Below are 12,469 nucleotides of genomic sequence, written 5' to 3' on the forward strand. Positions count from 1 at the left end.
GTCTCCCACGGACACTCCCTCCTGGGACAGGCTCCTGTGACACCAGGCTCTGCTGTCCCTCCACCACTCAGCTCCAGCTCCCCCTCACCTGGCCCCATCCGGGCACCCCTGCCCCACCGGGGACCAGCCTGCCCAGCCCCACTGGTCCTCGTGCCCATCTCTGGCTCTTGGGCCTCCACCCCCTCTGCCGAGGTACCCACTCCCGGATGTCATCACCTCGTCAGCGTGTCAACAAGTGCACACTCCCTCCTGCCTTGTCCCTGCTCCCGACACACACGTCATCCGTACCTCCAGCCACAGCAGTAAATACCTATGGGCCCGTCCGCGTTCCCGGCCCTGCGATAGGTGCCCCGGGGTCAGCAAGGTCCCAGGGCCCTGCTTTAGAGCGCCCTCGATGCAAAGACGAAGCCGACCGTTAAGGGACCACAGGAGCCTCCATCTACCCCGTTATCCAAACCAGAACTGCGCGTCTTCCGAAGTCCCCCAGCTAGCTCTGCTGCCCCCGGGCGGGGGTCGGAGCCGGTCACTGCTCGGACCGCCGGCCAAGGGGCGGGGCTAGAGGCGGGGTCGTCATCGGGGAAGGCGGGCCCAGAGCTGGGCTCGGGATTGGGCAGCCCGGCCGGAAGGGGCGGTCTTCTAGTCCGGAAGGGGCGGGATCTTCCGACGGCGGCAGATCGCGAAGATCCATATCGTTCGTATGCTGCCCGCGGAGTGCTCGCGCCGGTGGGTCCGGCGCCGCTGGAGGGGCGGGGGCGGGGGCTCGGCCGGGCGCTGAGCCTCCGGTGCTTCCCTCCCAGGCTGGTGGCCGAGCTGCGGGACGCCCTGGACTCCTGCGCCGAGCGACAACGGCAGCTGGAGCAGAGCCTGCGAGTCTCCCGGCGGCTGCTGCGGGCCTGGTACGCGACCCCGGGACCACCCGGCTAGGCAGCCCTCGGGCCGTCAGAACCCTGCTTGGAGCCCCGGGTCGGGAGGCCGGGCTCAGCGCTCACTTCCGAGTTGCGGGCTGCCAGTGCCCCCCGCTTTTCCCGAGGCCCTGAGAACGGGGCGCCCGCTCCTAGGCCAGGCGATTATGGGGGTCTGGGCCCTGGCCGTGCCACGGCTGCCCTGTGTCCTTGCAGGGAACCAGCTGAGACCCCGGCTCCGGAGCCAACCCCAGGGCCAGAAATTAATGAAGAGGCCCCGTCTTCAGGTAAACCTTAGTCCCCCACCTTCTGCAGGTGTCGTCCCTGGCCTGTCTTCTGGCTGGCAGTGATCAGGGGCCTCTACCTGACTCTCGGCTTTCACAGCATGCCCACCCAGCCCTCAGGACCTCAAGGAGTTGGAGCTTCTGACCCAGGCACTGGAGAAGGCAGTACGAGTGCGAAAAAGCCTCTCAAAGACTGGAAAAGGAGTCAAGGCCCACAGCTTAAAGTTTGGGTCCACTTCCCCTGCCACCAGAGCCTCTGCCCCACACAGCACCTCACACTGCGCTGGCAGCTGTGCACCAGAGACAAAACCCCCCGGGGGTGTCCGCCACCCGTGGGTGCCCGCGAAGGATCTCCCTGGGCGCAGGCTTCTGTTGGTGGGAGATGGCGCCCATATGGGGAAGGGGGCCGGAGCCAACAAGCCTGAAGCAGGCCTCAGAGACCAGCAGATTATCCCCCAGGCTGCTCCTCAGGTTCCAGAAGCCTTTACACTCAAGGATAAGGGGTGAGTTCCCCAACAGACATTCCCTGGAGGAACTACTGTCTCTGCCTGATCAAATTCTGGGCAGCTGCAGGAGGCTAGGTTTGGGATGACAGGGAGGGCCCAGCAGTGAGTGGGTGTGGGCCCGGGAAGTCCCGGAATGTCACCCCATGAGGCCCCAGCCTGGAAGCTGGTAGGTGGGACTGTTGGCGGTGACGGTGCCGTGTTTGATGTGCCGGGGCCTGTCCTGCTCTCCTCCCTGGCTGTTCTGTGCCCCGTGCACTTACCCACCCAGCCCAGGGGCTCCAGATGCGCTGGAGACGGCCTGGGTTCTGCTCTCCTCTCTCCCAGGTGGACCCCAACTGAGCTGGCTCCCGTGGTCACTCTGGAAGCCCTGTCTGAGGGTCGGGAGAGCCTCACCCCTCACTGGGCTCTGAGTGGGGAGTGGGGCCTGCAGCCCCCAGAGTGGGACAGAGCTGCCCTGAGCACCAGCTTCCCGACAGGGCCCTACTGCGGCTGCCAGAGGCCTTCAGGAAGGCGACTTCCCGGAATGCCCGGTGAGGCTGGTGGGGGTGCGGGGCCCCGGGAGGGGAGGGGGAGCCAGGGGAGTGGCGGTGGGGGTGGTGGGGGCGCGGGGTGGGAGAGCAGGGAGGCGGAGGCTTGGCCCGCAGGGCCCTCTGCTTCCTTTCCTGGGCGGTGACACTCTCACATCAGGAGAGTCCGCCGCCCTAGGACTGCTCTCGCGGACCCAGCTCAGCCTCTCCACTGTGAGACCTTGAGTAGGGCGCCAGGTGTCCCCAGTCCCCAGGCTGTGGAAGTGTCATAGGGGTTAAGCCAGGTGGTGCTCAAGTGTACCCGCTGTGCCGGGTACGGAGCCAGCGCCCAGAGCTCTAGTTCCCAGTCAGTGCCAGCTTCTCTCCCCTTTTCCTGAGAATTCTCTCCTGGTATTTCCCCGAGTGGGTCAGCTCTGTCCCTCTTCCATGGGCAGTGTCCCCTCAGTTCCCTGGGCCCCTCCCCTGGGCCTCGCCTACCTCCCAGGGCCCCAGCCCGCTGACTGGCATCATCACACATTGCTCTCTGGTTTGCGGGCTGCCCATGTGTGCGTCCAGACTGTGGGCCCAGCTCAGCGCGATGCAGACCGGGGATTCTGTGGATGTTGCTGCTGCCACCGCCAAAACCCAGTTCCTCCAGAAAATGCAAACAGCCGTATCCTTGCAGGGGTGGGGTCCTTGCAGAGGTTCTGGCTCTGAACCTGGTTTAGAATGTGAGGAGGAGCCACTCCAGGAAGGGCCAAAGCCACCCTGGGACCCAGCCCTGGGGGAGAGCGGAGGGGCCCACCCATGGGGGAGTTTCCCTGACCCGTGTGCAGGCAGGCCAGCCCGGCTCCAGGCTCAGCTTGGCAGAGGTGGGGCGCCTGCAGAAGGCCTGCTCACTGCTGAGGCTTCGAATGAGGGAAGAGCTCACGGCAGGTTAGTGGGCCCCGAGTTGGGTCTCTAGTGGGACAGGGAGGGCTTCAGGACCCTCATGGACCTGGCCTGTGCCCCCCCCCCCCCCGGCTCTCGTGTAGACCCCAAGGACTGGATGCAGGAGTACCGCAGCCTGCTCACCCTGGAAGGGCTGCAGGCCCTGGCGGAGCAGTGTCTGCACGGGCTGCAGGAGCTGCGCTCAGGTGAGGCCCGCCCGCCCTGCAACACGAGCTGAACTGTGTGCGTGTGTGCCTGCTAAGCTGGGACCTCATGGACTGACTGTAGCCTGCCAGGCTTCTCTGTCCATGGGATTCTCCAGGCAGGAATACTGGAGTAGGTTGGCACTTCCTCCTCCAGGGGTCTTCCCAACCCAGGGATCTTAACCAAGTCTCCAGTGTCTCCTGCATTGCAGGAGGGTTCTTTACCTCTGAACCACTGGGGAAACCTGGTCGGGGTCAAAGTCCTCCAGGAACAGGGCAGTGTGGGGACTTGAACAGCACCCCCAGGGGAGTGGAGGCAGGCAGGCAGGCACGCCCTCCCCATATCCCCCACGGGATCCTGAGTGCTCAGTAGCCGTGCTGTGGAGCTGGCCAGTGCAGCACCCCCGCTCCAGCCCCCGCTGCCCACACACAGACCCCACCAGTCTAAGTAGCTTGCGCATTTATCCACTTAGTGGGAAAGTTTCTTGTAAGAATCAGAGATCCTGGCATACGCTTGGTGTTGCAAAAGAGAGTTGTTTGTGGACAGCAGGGCTTCACCCAGGAGGCAAGGGGGGACTTTGCACCCCTAGCTGGAGCCTGGGAAGGAGGGCCCTGGCTGCTGCTCATGGGGCAGTGTCCCCTGTCCTTGTAGCCGTGGTGGAACAGCCACGGGGGCCGTGGCCTGAGGGGCCCCCCAGGGCCGCCTCACCCTGTGGAGGAGGCACAGACCCAATGTGGAGCCCCCAGCTGCTTCTCTACTCCAGCACCGAGGAGCTGCAGACCCTGGCGGCCCTCAGGCTTCGGGTAGCCATGCTGGACCAGCAGGTCCATCTGGAAAAGGTACTTCCAGACTCAGGGGCGTGGGTCACCGCGTGTTCAGGAGGTGTGGGCCATGGGGAGGACTCCAGGCTGAGCCTTTTGGTTCAGCCCCCAAGATCCACCAGGGAAGGAGGGGGGGAGGGCACGTGTGAGTGTGCTGGAGCTTTGGGAGGCGGAGGGGGGACTGGAGCGTGGTGCCTCGACTCCTGCCCTAGATTGGGTCCCCCCAAGTGCGCCAGGCCCCCCTGAGCCCTTGGCCTTCATCACCCCCCAGGTCCTGATGGCTGAACTGCTCCCCCTGCTAAGCGAGCAGGAGCCCCTGGGGCGCCCCTGGCTGGCCCTGTGCCGGGCTGCGCACTGCCTGCTCTGTGAGGGGGGCCAGCGCTTCCTCACCGTCCTGCGAGATGAGCCTGCTGACCGACTGAGCCCTCCCTGAGGCCAGGCCCACCCCAGCCCCCAAGCCCGCAACAGGGCAGGCTGGCTTTGCCCCCAGCCCGACTGTTGGCAAGACCCCCCCTTCCTAATAATTAAACGAATGGGCATCAAGGGCAATTTTCACTGGTGCAGTGAGTGGGGGCCAGAGGAGCCTGTGCCCCCTTGGGAAGCCAGGTTTCCAGCCAGCGGGAACTGCCCCCGGCTCTTCCTGGGGAACTTAGAGCCTTCCTCACATTTGCTGAACCTGCTGGTCAGGGTTTGGCTTTGCTAGGCCTTCCACCAGCTTGGGAGAAGAGAGGCTGTGGAGACTTTCTGAGCTACATGCTTCCTCTTGCTATACACTCACAAGCCACTGTGTGACACCAAAACTGCTTTAGAAACACGTATTTTTAAATCGTACCAAGGTGGTGCTTGGTGCACGTTTGCTTTTGTCTTCATGTTTCTTACTTAAAGCACATATCAAGTATATTTACCAAGAACAGGCATACCCATTTTGTACTGCAGGGAGGGGGCTGGGCCCCTCGAGGTGGGCTGCCCCGGGGCCTCACCGCTTGCTCTAGCCCTCGCACACCTGAAACCTCTCCCCACAAGCACCTGGCTGAGTCCTGGGCTTACCCAAAGAGCAGAGAGCCAGTGTCCCCGCGGGCAACACCCATGTCCACCCCCGCCCCCTGTGCTGTTGCTATGGCTGCTCTGGGCCCCCCAGAATGAGTCCCCTTCGGGGAATGGGCCCATCACCCTTCCCTGCTGAAAGAACCACCATTTCCTGGAAGGCAGGAAAGTGTAGAGGTCAATGTCGCCGCCTCTGGGTTTCCATCGGGACTTGTTCGCTGCCGTGGACCTTCCAGCATGATTCTTGAAGACTGTGTGTTGTCCCCAGGGCCAGTCTGGGTGGTGGTTATCACCACTGGGGTGAAGATGAGTAGGATGGTGTTACAGGCTTCACGGCCCCGGGGCCTGAGGAGGGCTGCCAGGCGGTGGTGTCCCTTCCGTGAGGCTTTAGTGAGCACCTGTGTGAACCAAGCACAAGCCTCAGGGCTGGGCAGTGGCCCTCTCTGTGGACAGTGATGGGCGGGAATAGAACACCGCTTCTGCCTCAGGTGGCTGACAACTCCTGGAGAAGGCCAGGTTTCCTGTGAACCTGCTGAAGCACTGCAGGTGTGGGAGATGAACTGGGTGATGCTGAAGCAGCCTCGGGGTGGCCCCACCCTGCAGGAGACTATTTGTAAAGGGCCCCACTGTTCAATAGGCCAGAAACCTTGGACATGGAATCCCAGGCCTTTGGGGCTGCTGGGGACCGGGTGACAGACCAAAGTAGGAAGGGAAAAATCGGAGGCCCTCACTGCACTGAGGGGCCCCCGGGGAGTGGAGCTCAAGGAGAGGGAGCAAGAGAGAGAGGCCTGGGGCACACCCACCCCCAGAGCTTACTCCCAGGTGCTGGGATCTGGAGGAATCCTGTCTCCAGGGCGAGCTCCACCACCACCAGGGTACCAGCTGCTCCAGACTCGTTTCCATAGGAGGTGGTCTCCACCGCAGTTATCTCATCCACTGCTTCACTTCTTTACTGTGCACCTTACCCATTGGCAGGGGGGTGCTACCCCTCCGTCTCTAGGGGAGCCCAGATGGTTATTGACGCAGTGACCCACCTGTCCAGGGCCAGCCCTGCGGGCCGCTGTGGGCACCTGAGCCTTCACGGGCAGGGCGGTTCCAGCAGATAAAGGGGGGAGCGGTCTGGGTGGGTCCCAACACAAGGCCCCCCAGAGCCGGAATGGCAGACCCGCTCTGGGTCAGGGCCCGCCCACCCCATTCCACACCCCCGCCTGGAGGCGGCAGCGAAGACCTCCTGGCCCCTGCTGGCGTCACCGCCTCGCCGACCAATCCGCTCCGAGGTGGCGGCGCGAGTGGGGCTGCAGGGAGCGCCCACATTCACCCGGAGTGCAGCCTCCGCATCGCAGGCATGAGCGCGGCCGAGCCCCCGCCCGCGGCCGAGGCCCTCGAGCCCCCCGGGGCTCTCCGCGCGCTGCTCTTGGCCACAGGCGGCGCGGGGGGCTCCTGGCCGCGCTGCGTCCTGCCGTTCGGCGCCGTGGCTCTGCTGGCGGGCGCCGCCGCCACGGCCATCACCTTCTCGCTGCGCGGACCCCGCCTGGACCTGGCCCAGGGCTCGGCGCTGGCGGCGCTCGGCGCGGGCCTCGGGCTCCTGACCGCAGCCTTCCTGTGCTGGCGCGCGCGGCGGCGGCGGCGGCAGAGGGCCGGGCGCGGGGGGCGGCGAGAGCCGGGGGCGCCCTGAGCCCGCGCGCCAAGCCGCGTTCCCTGCGAGATCATGGCCAGCCGGCGCCTCCTCCCTGCCGACCTCGCCTGGGCCCGGCTGGCGCAGTGCCGCGCACGTCGCGGAAGCCTCCTCGCCAGACGCCGTCCCCAAAGCGTTCCGTTCTGACCCCTCAGGAGGCCCGAACTGTGGGGGCTTCGAGCCACTTCCCTCCCCTCCCCCGACTCGGCTCTGCTCCTCTCGCACCCGCCTCCGCCCAGCGCTGCTTTTCAGCGTCTCGCTTGGCGCGCAGAGCGGGCCTGGCCGCGGTCGGCGCGGCCCGCGGGGCGCAAGGCGGCGTCGGCCGGGGAATCGGCGTGGCTACCCACCTCCGGGCGAGGCACAGTGTGCTCTGTTCCCCTCCCCTAGCTGTCTTTCTTCCCCGCTGGTGTGGAAGCTCCTCGGGGTAAAATAAGCGCTCAATAAATGTTTGCGCTATAAGTGAACAAGTGGTGGCTTGCAAGCGTCTGGTGGGACCGTAGGCAGTGAGCTAAGTGGGGAATATTTGATCAGTTGGCCTTTTAAGGGAAAAACCCCAGCCCCTTGAGGCCTGTCGGGACCCCAGATGGGTACCCAAAGCTCACAGCTAGGGGCTGCCCCTCTGTGTGAGGGCAGGGGTGGGAGGGCTGCAGGTGGGGGCAGAGGCTGGGCCTCTTCTAAGGTGGCAGGTTGGGGGCAGGGCCAGCAGAGAGGCGCAGAGCGTGAGAGGCCCCAGTTTGGGACGGACAGATGGCTGAGTCCACGAGGAGCGCTGATCCTGGCTGGAGGGCTGTGGGGAAGGCCCTCCCTAGCTCCCCTCACGCCATCTGCCAGGGCCGCCCCAGGGCCAGGAGAGAATGAATACCTCCCGGGAAGAGCCAGCCCCACAGCCCCCTCCCTGGGGGGCTAATGGCGCAGTGACCCTCTGGCTGGAGGCCCTTCCTGCTGACCCCATAAACATTCTTCAGGCTGAGCCCTGGGGGTCTCCAGCCAAACCAGAGGCCACCAGCTGTTCTGCCGACCCTAGACCCTACCCCCACCTCACCGGGAGGCTGTGTAGCACACGAAGCCTGCAGGGCTGGGCGAGGGTAGCTGCTCCCCACTTTCCTCCTTCCAGGCAGGTGTCCTGAAGTTCAGACAGCCAGGCTTTCCCTGGAGGCCTGTCTCAGGCCCCCGGGAAGCACTGTCTTGGGCCTAGGGCTTTCTCCCAACTGTGGCTAGCTCTGTGCTTGTAACAGTCCCCGCAGGATCAATCCCCACACAACCCCAATCCCCACACAATCCCACACAACCCCAACTCCCACCAGGGCCCCCCATCCCAGATGGGTTTGGGGTGATGATCAGAAGAACCTTGAAGAGAATGGTTGGGAAGGTGCTCCTTCTGCACCCGACCCATCCCAGAGCAGAACCGTGCGCCCTGCCAGCTCTCTCATTCGTGCCTGGCTGTTGTAAGGGGCATGTTCTTTATTGGGAAGTTGAGGAACAGACCCCAGTGCCAGTGTCATCGCTCCCCACCCCCACATTTGAGCCGCTCAGGCCTGGTAAAGGGCCCCACCAGAGAGTGTCATTCACCGCAGGTGGCCCAGCGCCCTGTCTTCCTGTTGCTCCTTCTCCAAGGTGCGTCCTTCAGTATCTGTAACACAGGATTCTGCTTCTGTCCATCCTCTTCTGTCCTTGCAGTGTCTCTGGCCCAGCTGAGGGTGGCAGCCCCACCTCACAGACACACCCCGAGCTATCGCCACTGACAGCTGGCCTGGCCTGGGGTCAGCCTCCCATGTGGAACTTCAGGCCTCAGATATGCTCCCCGGTGGACATATTCCAGTGTTCCTGCCCGCTCCGCGGGGGGCTGCCCCTTCCTGGGTCGTTTTGCCCTGACTCAGGTCTGTTGAGCTCCTATGAGGCTCAGGAAATCCCAACAGCAAAGGGGAAATAATAGGCATCTGGCTGATGAGGAAATTGAGGCTTGGGCAGGTTGAGGACTGGAAACCACACAACTAGAAACTGGAGCAGTGTGGATTCGAAATCAGACCTGGCCCCAATCCTGAATTCTTTCTGCTGGAGCAGACTGCTACTTCGGGGACACCCCACAACCACCAGCCCAGCCTGGCTCCCTTTGCCCCGAGTGTGCCCTGTAGGGACCCAGGCGAGCATCCAGGACCCAGTCTTCAGCTCCAGGGCCCCGCGTGCCCCAGGGGCCCGAGGGAGGAGGCGCCGGACCCCCGCCCAGCACGTGGCACAACCCCAGGAGCAGTCAGAGCCTGGCTGCGGGCCGGGGGCCGGCTGGGTGGTCCCCCACGGGCTGCGTGGCGGGGCCACCCGCTCCAGCCCCCTCCCGCCAGCACATTCCTGGCTCCGCGGCCCCTCCCCCGGCTTCAGGGCCTCCCAGCCCCCTCCCCCGCTGGCCCGGCCAGCGTCTGAATCTGCTTCTGATTCCGGCTCTGCCGACGCGGCCCCCTCCTCTCCCCTCCCTCCTTCCCGGCCGAGCAGCCCCGCCCCCGGCTGGGCCCAGGCTGGAGCCCGCTGCGCCCCCCACCCCCTCTTGGCACAGCTCGCCCGCCCTCGCTGCAGCCGGGAGGAGGCGGCGGCCCGGGCGCCCCAGGCCCCGCCCGCCCGCGGCCCGTCCCGGGAGGCCGGGAGACCTGCTCGACCCGGCCCTCGGTGGGTGAGTGGGAGCGGCGGGCGGCGGGTGGGGCCTCTGCAGGAGGAGGCGCCGAGGGCGGGGGCGACGCCTGTCAACGCTCCAGGCCCCGCGGGAGGACTCGTGGGCGTCCCCGCTGCTCCGCTCGGTCCGGAGCGTGCCCGCAGCGGCGCCCACCTCTGGGCCCCGATTGGGGCCGCCCGGGGGCTCTGGTGGCTCGGCACCCCGGGCCAGCGGGCAGAGCCTCGAACCGGGCTCTCTCTCTCCCGAGGGCAGCGACGTGGGGCCCCGGCCGGCCGGCTGACCCCCGGCGGCTCCGGCCATGCCGGGCTGGCCCTGGGGGCTGCTGCTGACCGCGGGCACGCTCTCAGCCGCGTTGAGCCCGGGGCCGCCGGCGCCCGCCGACCCCTGCCATGACGACGGGGGCGCGCCCCGCGGCTGCGTGCCGGGCCTGGTGAACGCGGCCTTGGGCCGCGAGGTGCTGGCCTCCAGCACGTGCGGGCGGCCGGCCACGCGGGCCTGCGACGCTTCGGACCCGCGGCGGGCACACCCCGCCGCCCTCCTGACCTCTGCAGGCGGCACCGCCAGCCCAGTGTGCTGGCGCTCGGACTCGCTGACGCAGGTGCCCCACAACGTGACCCTCACAGTGCCCCTTGGCAAGGCTTTTGAGCTGGTGTTCGTGAGCCTGCGCTTCTGCTCGGCACCCCCCACCTCCCTGGCCCTGCTCAAGTCGCAGGACCACGGCCGCAGCTGGACCCCACTTGGCTTCTTCTCCTCCCACTGTGGCCTGGACTTCGGCCGCCTGCCTGCCCCTGCCGATGGCCCAGCTGGCCCAGGGCCCGAAGCCCTGTGCTTCCCTGCGCCCCAGGCCCAGCCCGATGGTGGTGGCCTGCTGGCCTTCAGCGTGCAGGATGGCAGCCCGCCAGGCCTGGATCTGGACAGCAGCCCGGTGCTCCAAGACTGGGTGACCGCCACGGACATTCAAGTAGTGCTCACAAGGCCTGCCGTGCTGGGAGACACCAGGGGCTCCGCGGCCACGGCCCCTTACTCTTACTCAGCCACTGAGCTCCAGGTGGGCGGGCGCTGCAAGTGCAATGGGCACGCGTCCAGGTGCCTGCTGGACCCCCAGGGCCACCTGACCTGCGACTGCCGGCACGGCACCGAGGGCCCGGACTGCAGCCGCTGCAAGCCCTTCTACTGCGACAGGCCGTGGCAGCGGGCCACCACCCGGGAAGCCCACGCCTGCCTTGGTGAGGCCTTGGAGGGTGGCCTGGGGATCTGAAACCCGGCCGGCCTATCCCTGACCCACCCTTCCCTGCAGCCTGCTCCTGCAATGGCCATGCTCGCCGCTGCCGCTTCAACATGGAGCTGTACCGACTGTCTGGCCGCCGCAGTGGCGGTGTCTGCCTCAACTGCCGGCACAATACTGCCGGCCGGCACTGCCACTACTGCCGGGAGGGCTTCTACCGAGACCCTGGCCGTGCCCTGAGTGACCGCCGTGCCTGTAGGGGTGAGCCTTCAACCAGCCACCTACACGCCTCACCTTCCCAGGGTTTCCCCAACCCCAGATGGGCTTCTGACCATCCCACTTCTGTCCTCAGCCTGTGACTGTCACCCTGTTGGTGCTGCTGGCAAAACCTGCAACCAGACCACCGGCCAGTGTCCCTGCAAGGATGGCGTCACTGGCCTCACCTGTAACCGCTGTGCCCCTGGCTTCCAGCAGAGCCGCTCTCCGGTGGCACCCTGCGTTAGTGAGTGACGGTGCCCTGCTTGGACCACCTCGGCAGAGGTCACCCCAGCTCCGAGCTGCTGCCTACCTGGGCCCCACAGATCCCCGGCTCCCCTCAACTGTCCCCTGAGCCCTGCAGATCCCCCTGGCCCCCCTCAAATGCAGTCCATTATCCTGTCCTCCCCACAGAGACGCCTGTCCCTGGACCCGCTGAGGAGAGCAGTCCTGTGGAGCCCCAGGGTGAGCAGAGGTCCCAGAGGGGCATGTCCTTGGGGGGAAGGGGTGGTGGCTTCCCGAAGGGCCCAAGGAGAGAGTGGGAGGAGGAGGGAAGGAGATGGGGATCTGTGCCAACCTCCTCTTGCGCCCTCCTCCCAGACTGCGACTTGCACTGCAAACCCGCCCGTGGCAGCTACCGCATCAGCCTGAAGAAGTTCTGCAGGAAAGACTACGGTAGGCCGCCCTCTGGCCTCCCACCCTCAGGCTTCCTGTCCGACCCCCGCCCCTCCTCACCTTGACCTCCCTACTCTCCCTCTGGAGGTCCTGACTCTCGCTGGACCCTAAGGCCATTCCCCCGGTCCCTCAGCTCCTCCGCGATCGCTGGCCCCGCCCTGCCAGCCCCCGGGGCCTCTCGGTGCTCCCGCTGCAGCGTGTCCGCTTTGTGTCCCGCCTCCGCGCCCCCAACCCGCACGCACCCCTACCCGCACCCTGGCTGGCGCTCTGTGCGCCTCGGCTCCGGCCCCCTCCAGGCCCCGCCCCGCCTGACCCCGCCCCTCTCGCCTTCCCCGCAGCGGTGCAGGTGGCGGTGGGCGCGCGCGGCGAGGCGCGTGGCTCCTGGACGCGCTTCCCGGTGGCCGTGCTCGCCGTGTTCCGGAGCGGCGAGGAGCGCGCCCGGCGCGGGAGCAGCGCGCTGTGGGTGCCGGCGCGGGACGCCGCCTGCGGCTGCCCCCGCCTACTGCCGGGCCGCCGCTACCTGCTGCTGGGGGGCGGGCCGGGGGCCGCGGTCGGGGGCCCCGGGGGCCGGGGGCCGGGGCTCAGCGCCGCCCGCGGGAGCCTCGTGTTGCCCTGGCGGGATGCGTGGACGAGACGCCTTCGGAGGCTGCAGCGGCGCGAGCGGCGGGGGCGCTGTGGGGCTGCCTGAGCCCGCGGGCCGGGCGGGGGCCGGGCGGGGCGCTCCTCACTCATCAAGGCTCACCTTCGTCCAGTGCATCCGCCTGACGAGAAGTCTTTGATCGC

At 66.7% G+C, this 12,469-nt stretch overlaps 2 protein-coding genes and 1 long non-coding RNA gene across 3 annotated transcripts; 2 read left to right on the forward strand and 1 right to left on the reverse strand.

Moving 5' to 3' along the window:
- Nucleotides 1-592: 592 nt before the first annotated feature.
- Nucleotides 593-4,984, forward strand: TEDC2 (tubulin epsilon and delta complex 2). Its single transcript, XM_061152609.1, has 10 exons — nucleotides 593-723; nucleotides 798-896; nucleotides 1,119-1,189; nucleotides 1,287-1,689; nucleotides 2,169-2,222; nucleotides 2,775-2,871; nucleotides 3,035-3,134; nucleotides 3,233-3,334; nucleotides 3,984-4,171; nucleotides 4,425-4,984. The coding sequence occupies exons 1-10, from the start codon at nucleotides 698-700 to the stop codon at nucleotides 4,584-4,586; spliced, it is 1,302 nt and encodes a 433-aa protein (XP_061008592.1). The 5' UTR covers nucleotides 593-697; the 3' UTR covers nucleotides 4,587-4,984.
- Nucleotides 4,985-5,005: 21 nt separating this feature from the next.
- LOC133063352 (uncharacterized) lies at nucleotides 5,006-7,341 on the reverse strand. Its single transcript, XR_009694385.1, has 3 exons — nucleotides 7,220-7,341; nucleotides 6,014-6,193; nucleotides 5,006-5,595 (listed from the first exon to the last, which is right to left on the reverse strand). It is a non-coding gene; the product is annotated as an uncharacterized LOC133063352 (long non-coding RNA).
- Nucleotides 7,342-9,829: 2,488 nt separating this feature from the next.
- On the forward strand, nucleotides 9,830-12,374 carry NTN3 (netrin 3). The gene is made up of 6 exons (XM_061153932.1): nucleotides 9,830-10,757; nucleotides 10,829-11,017; nucleotides 11,109-11,258; nucleotides 11,426-11,476; nucleotides 11,612-11,686; nucleotides 12,025-12,374. The coding sequence occupies exons 1-6, from the start codon at nucleotides 9,830-9,832 to the stop codon at nucleotides 12,372-12,374; spliced, it is 1,743 nt and encodes a 580-aa protein (XP_061009915.1).
- Nucleotides 12,375-12,469: the final 95 nt, after the last annotated feature.

This window comes from Dama dama, chromosome 10 (genome assembly GCF_033118175.1).
Source record: "Dama dama isolate Ldn47 chromosome 10, ASM3311817v1, whole genome shotgun sequence".
In the NCBI taxonomy this organism is placed as follows: Eukaryota; Metazoa; Chordata; class Mammalia; order Artiodactyla; family Cervidae; genus Dama; species Dama dama.

Coding starts and splice junctions, on each gene's coding strand:
- TEDC2 (XM_061152609.1), top strand. CDS start 698: ATGCTGCCCGCGGAGTGCTCGCGCCG. Junction 1,690..2,168: donor TTTACACTCAAGGATAAGGG/GTGAGTTCCCCA, acceptor GCTTCCCGACAG/GGCCCTACTGCGGCTGCCAG. Junction 2,872..3,034: donor TCCAGAAAATGCAAACAGCC/GTATCCTTGCAG, acceptor ACCCGTGTGCAG/GCAGGCCAGCCCGGCTCCAG.
- NTN3 (XM_061153932.1), top strand. CDS start 9,830: ATGCCGGGCTGGCCCTGGGGGCTGCTGCTGACCGCGGGCACGCTCTCA. Junction 11,477..11,611: donor CAGTCCTGTGGAGCCCCAGG/GTGAGCAGAGGT, acceptor CCCTCCTCCCAG/ACTGCGACTTGCACTGCAAA. Junction 11,687..12,024: donor GTTCTGCAGGAAAGACTACG/GTAGGCCGCCCT, acceptor CCTTCCCCGCAG/CGGTGCAGGTGGCGGTGGGC.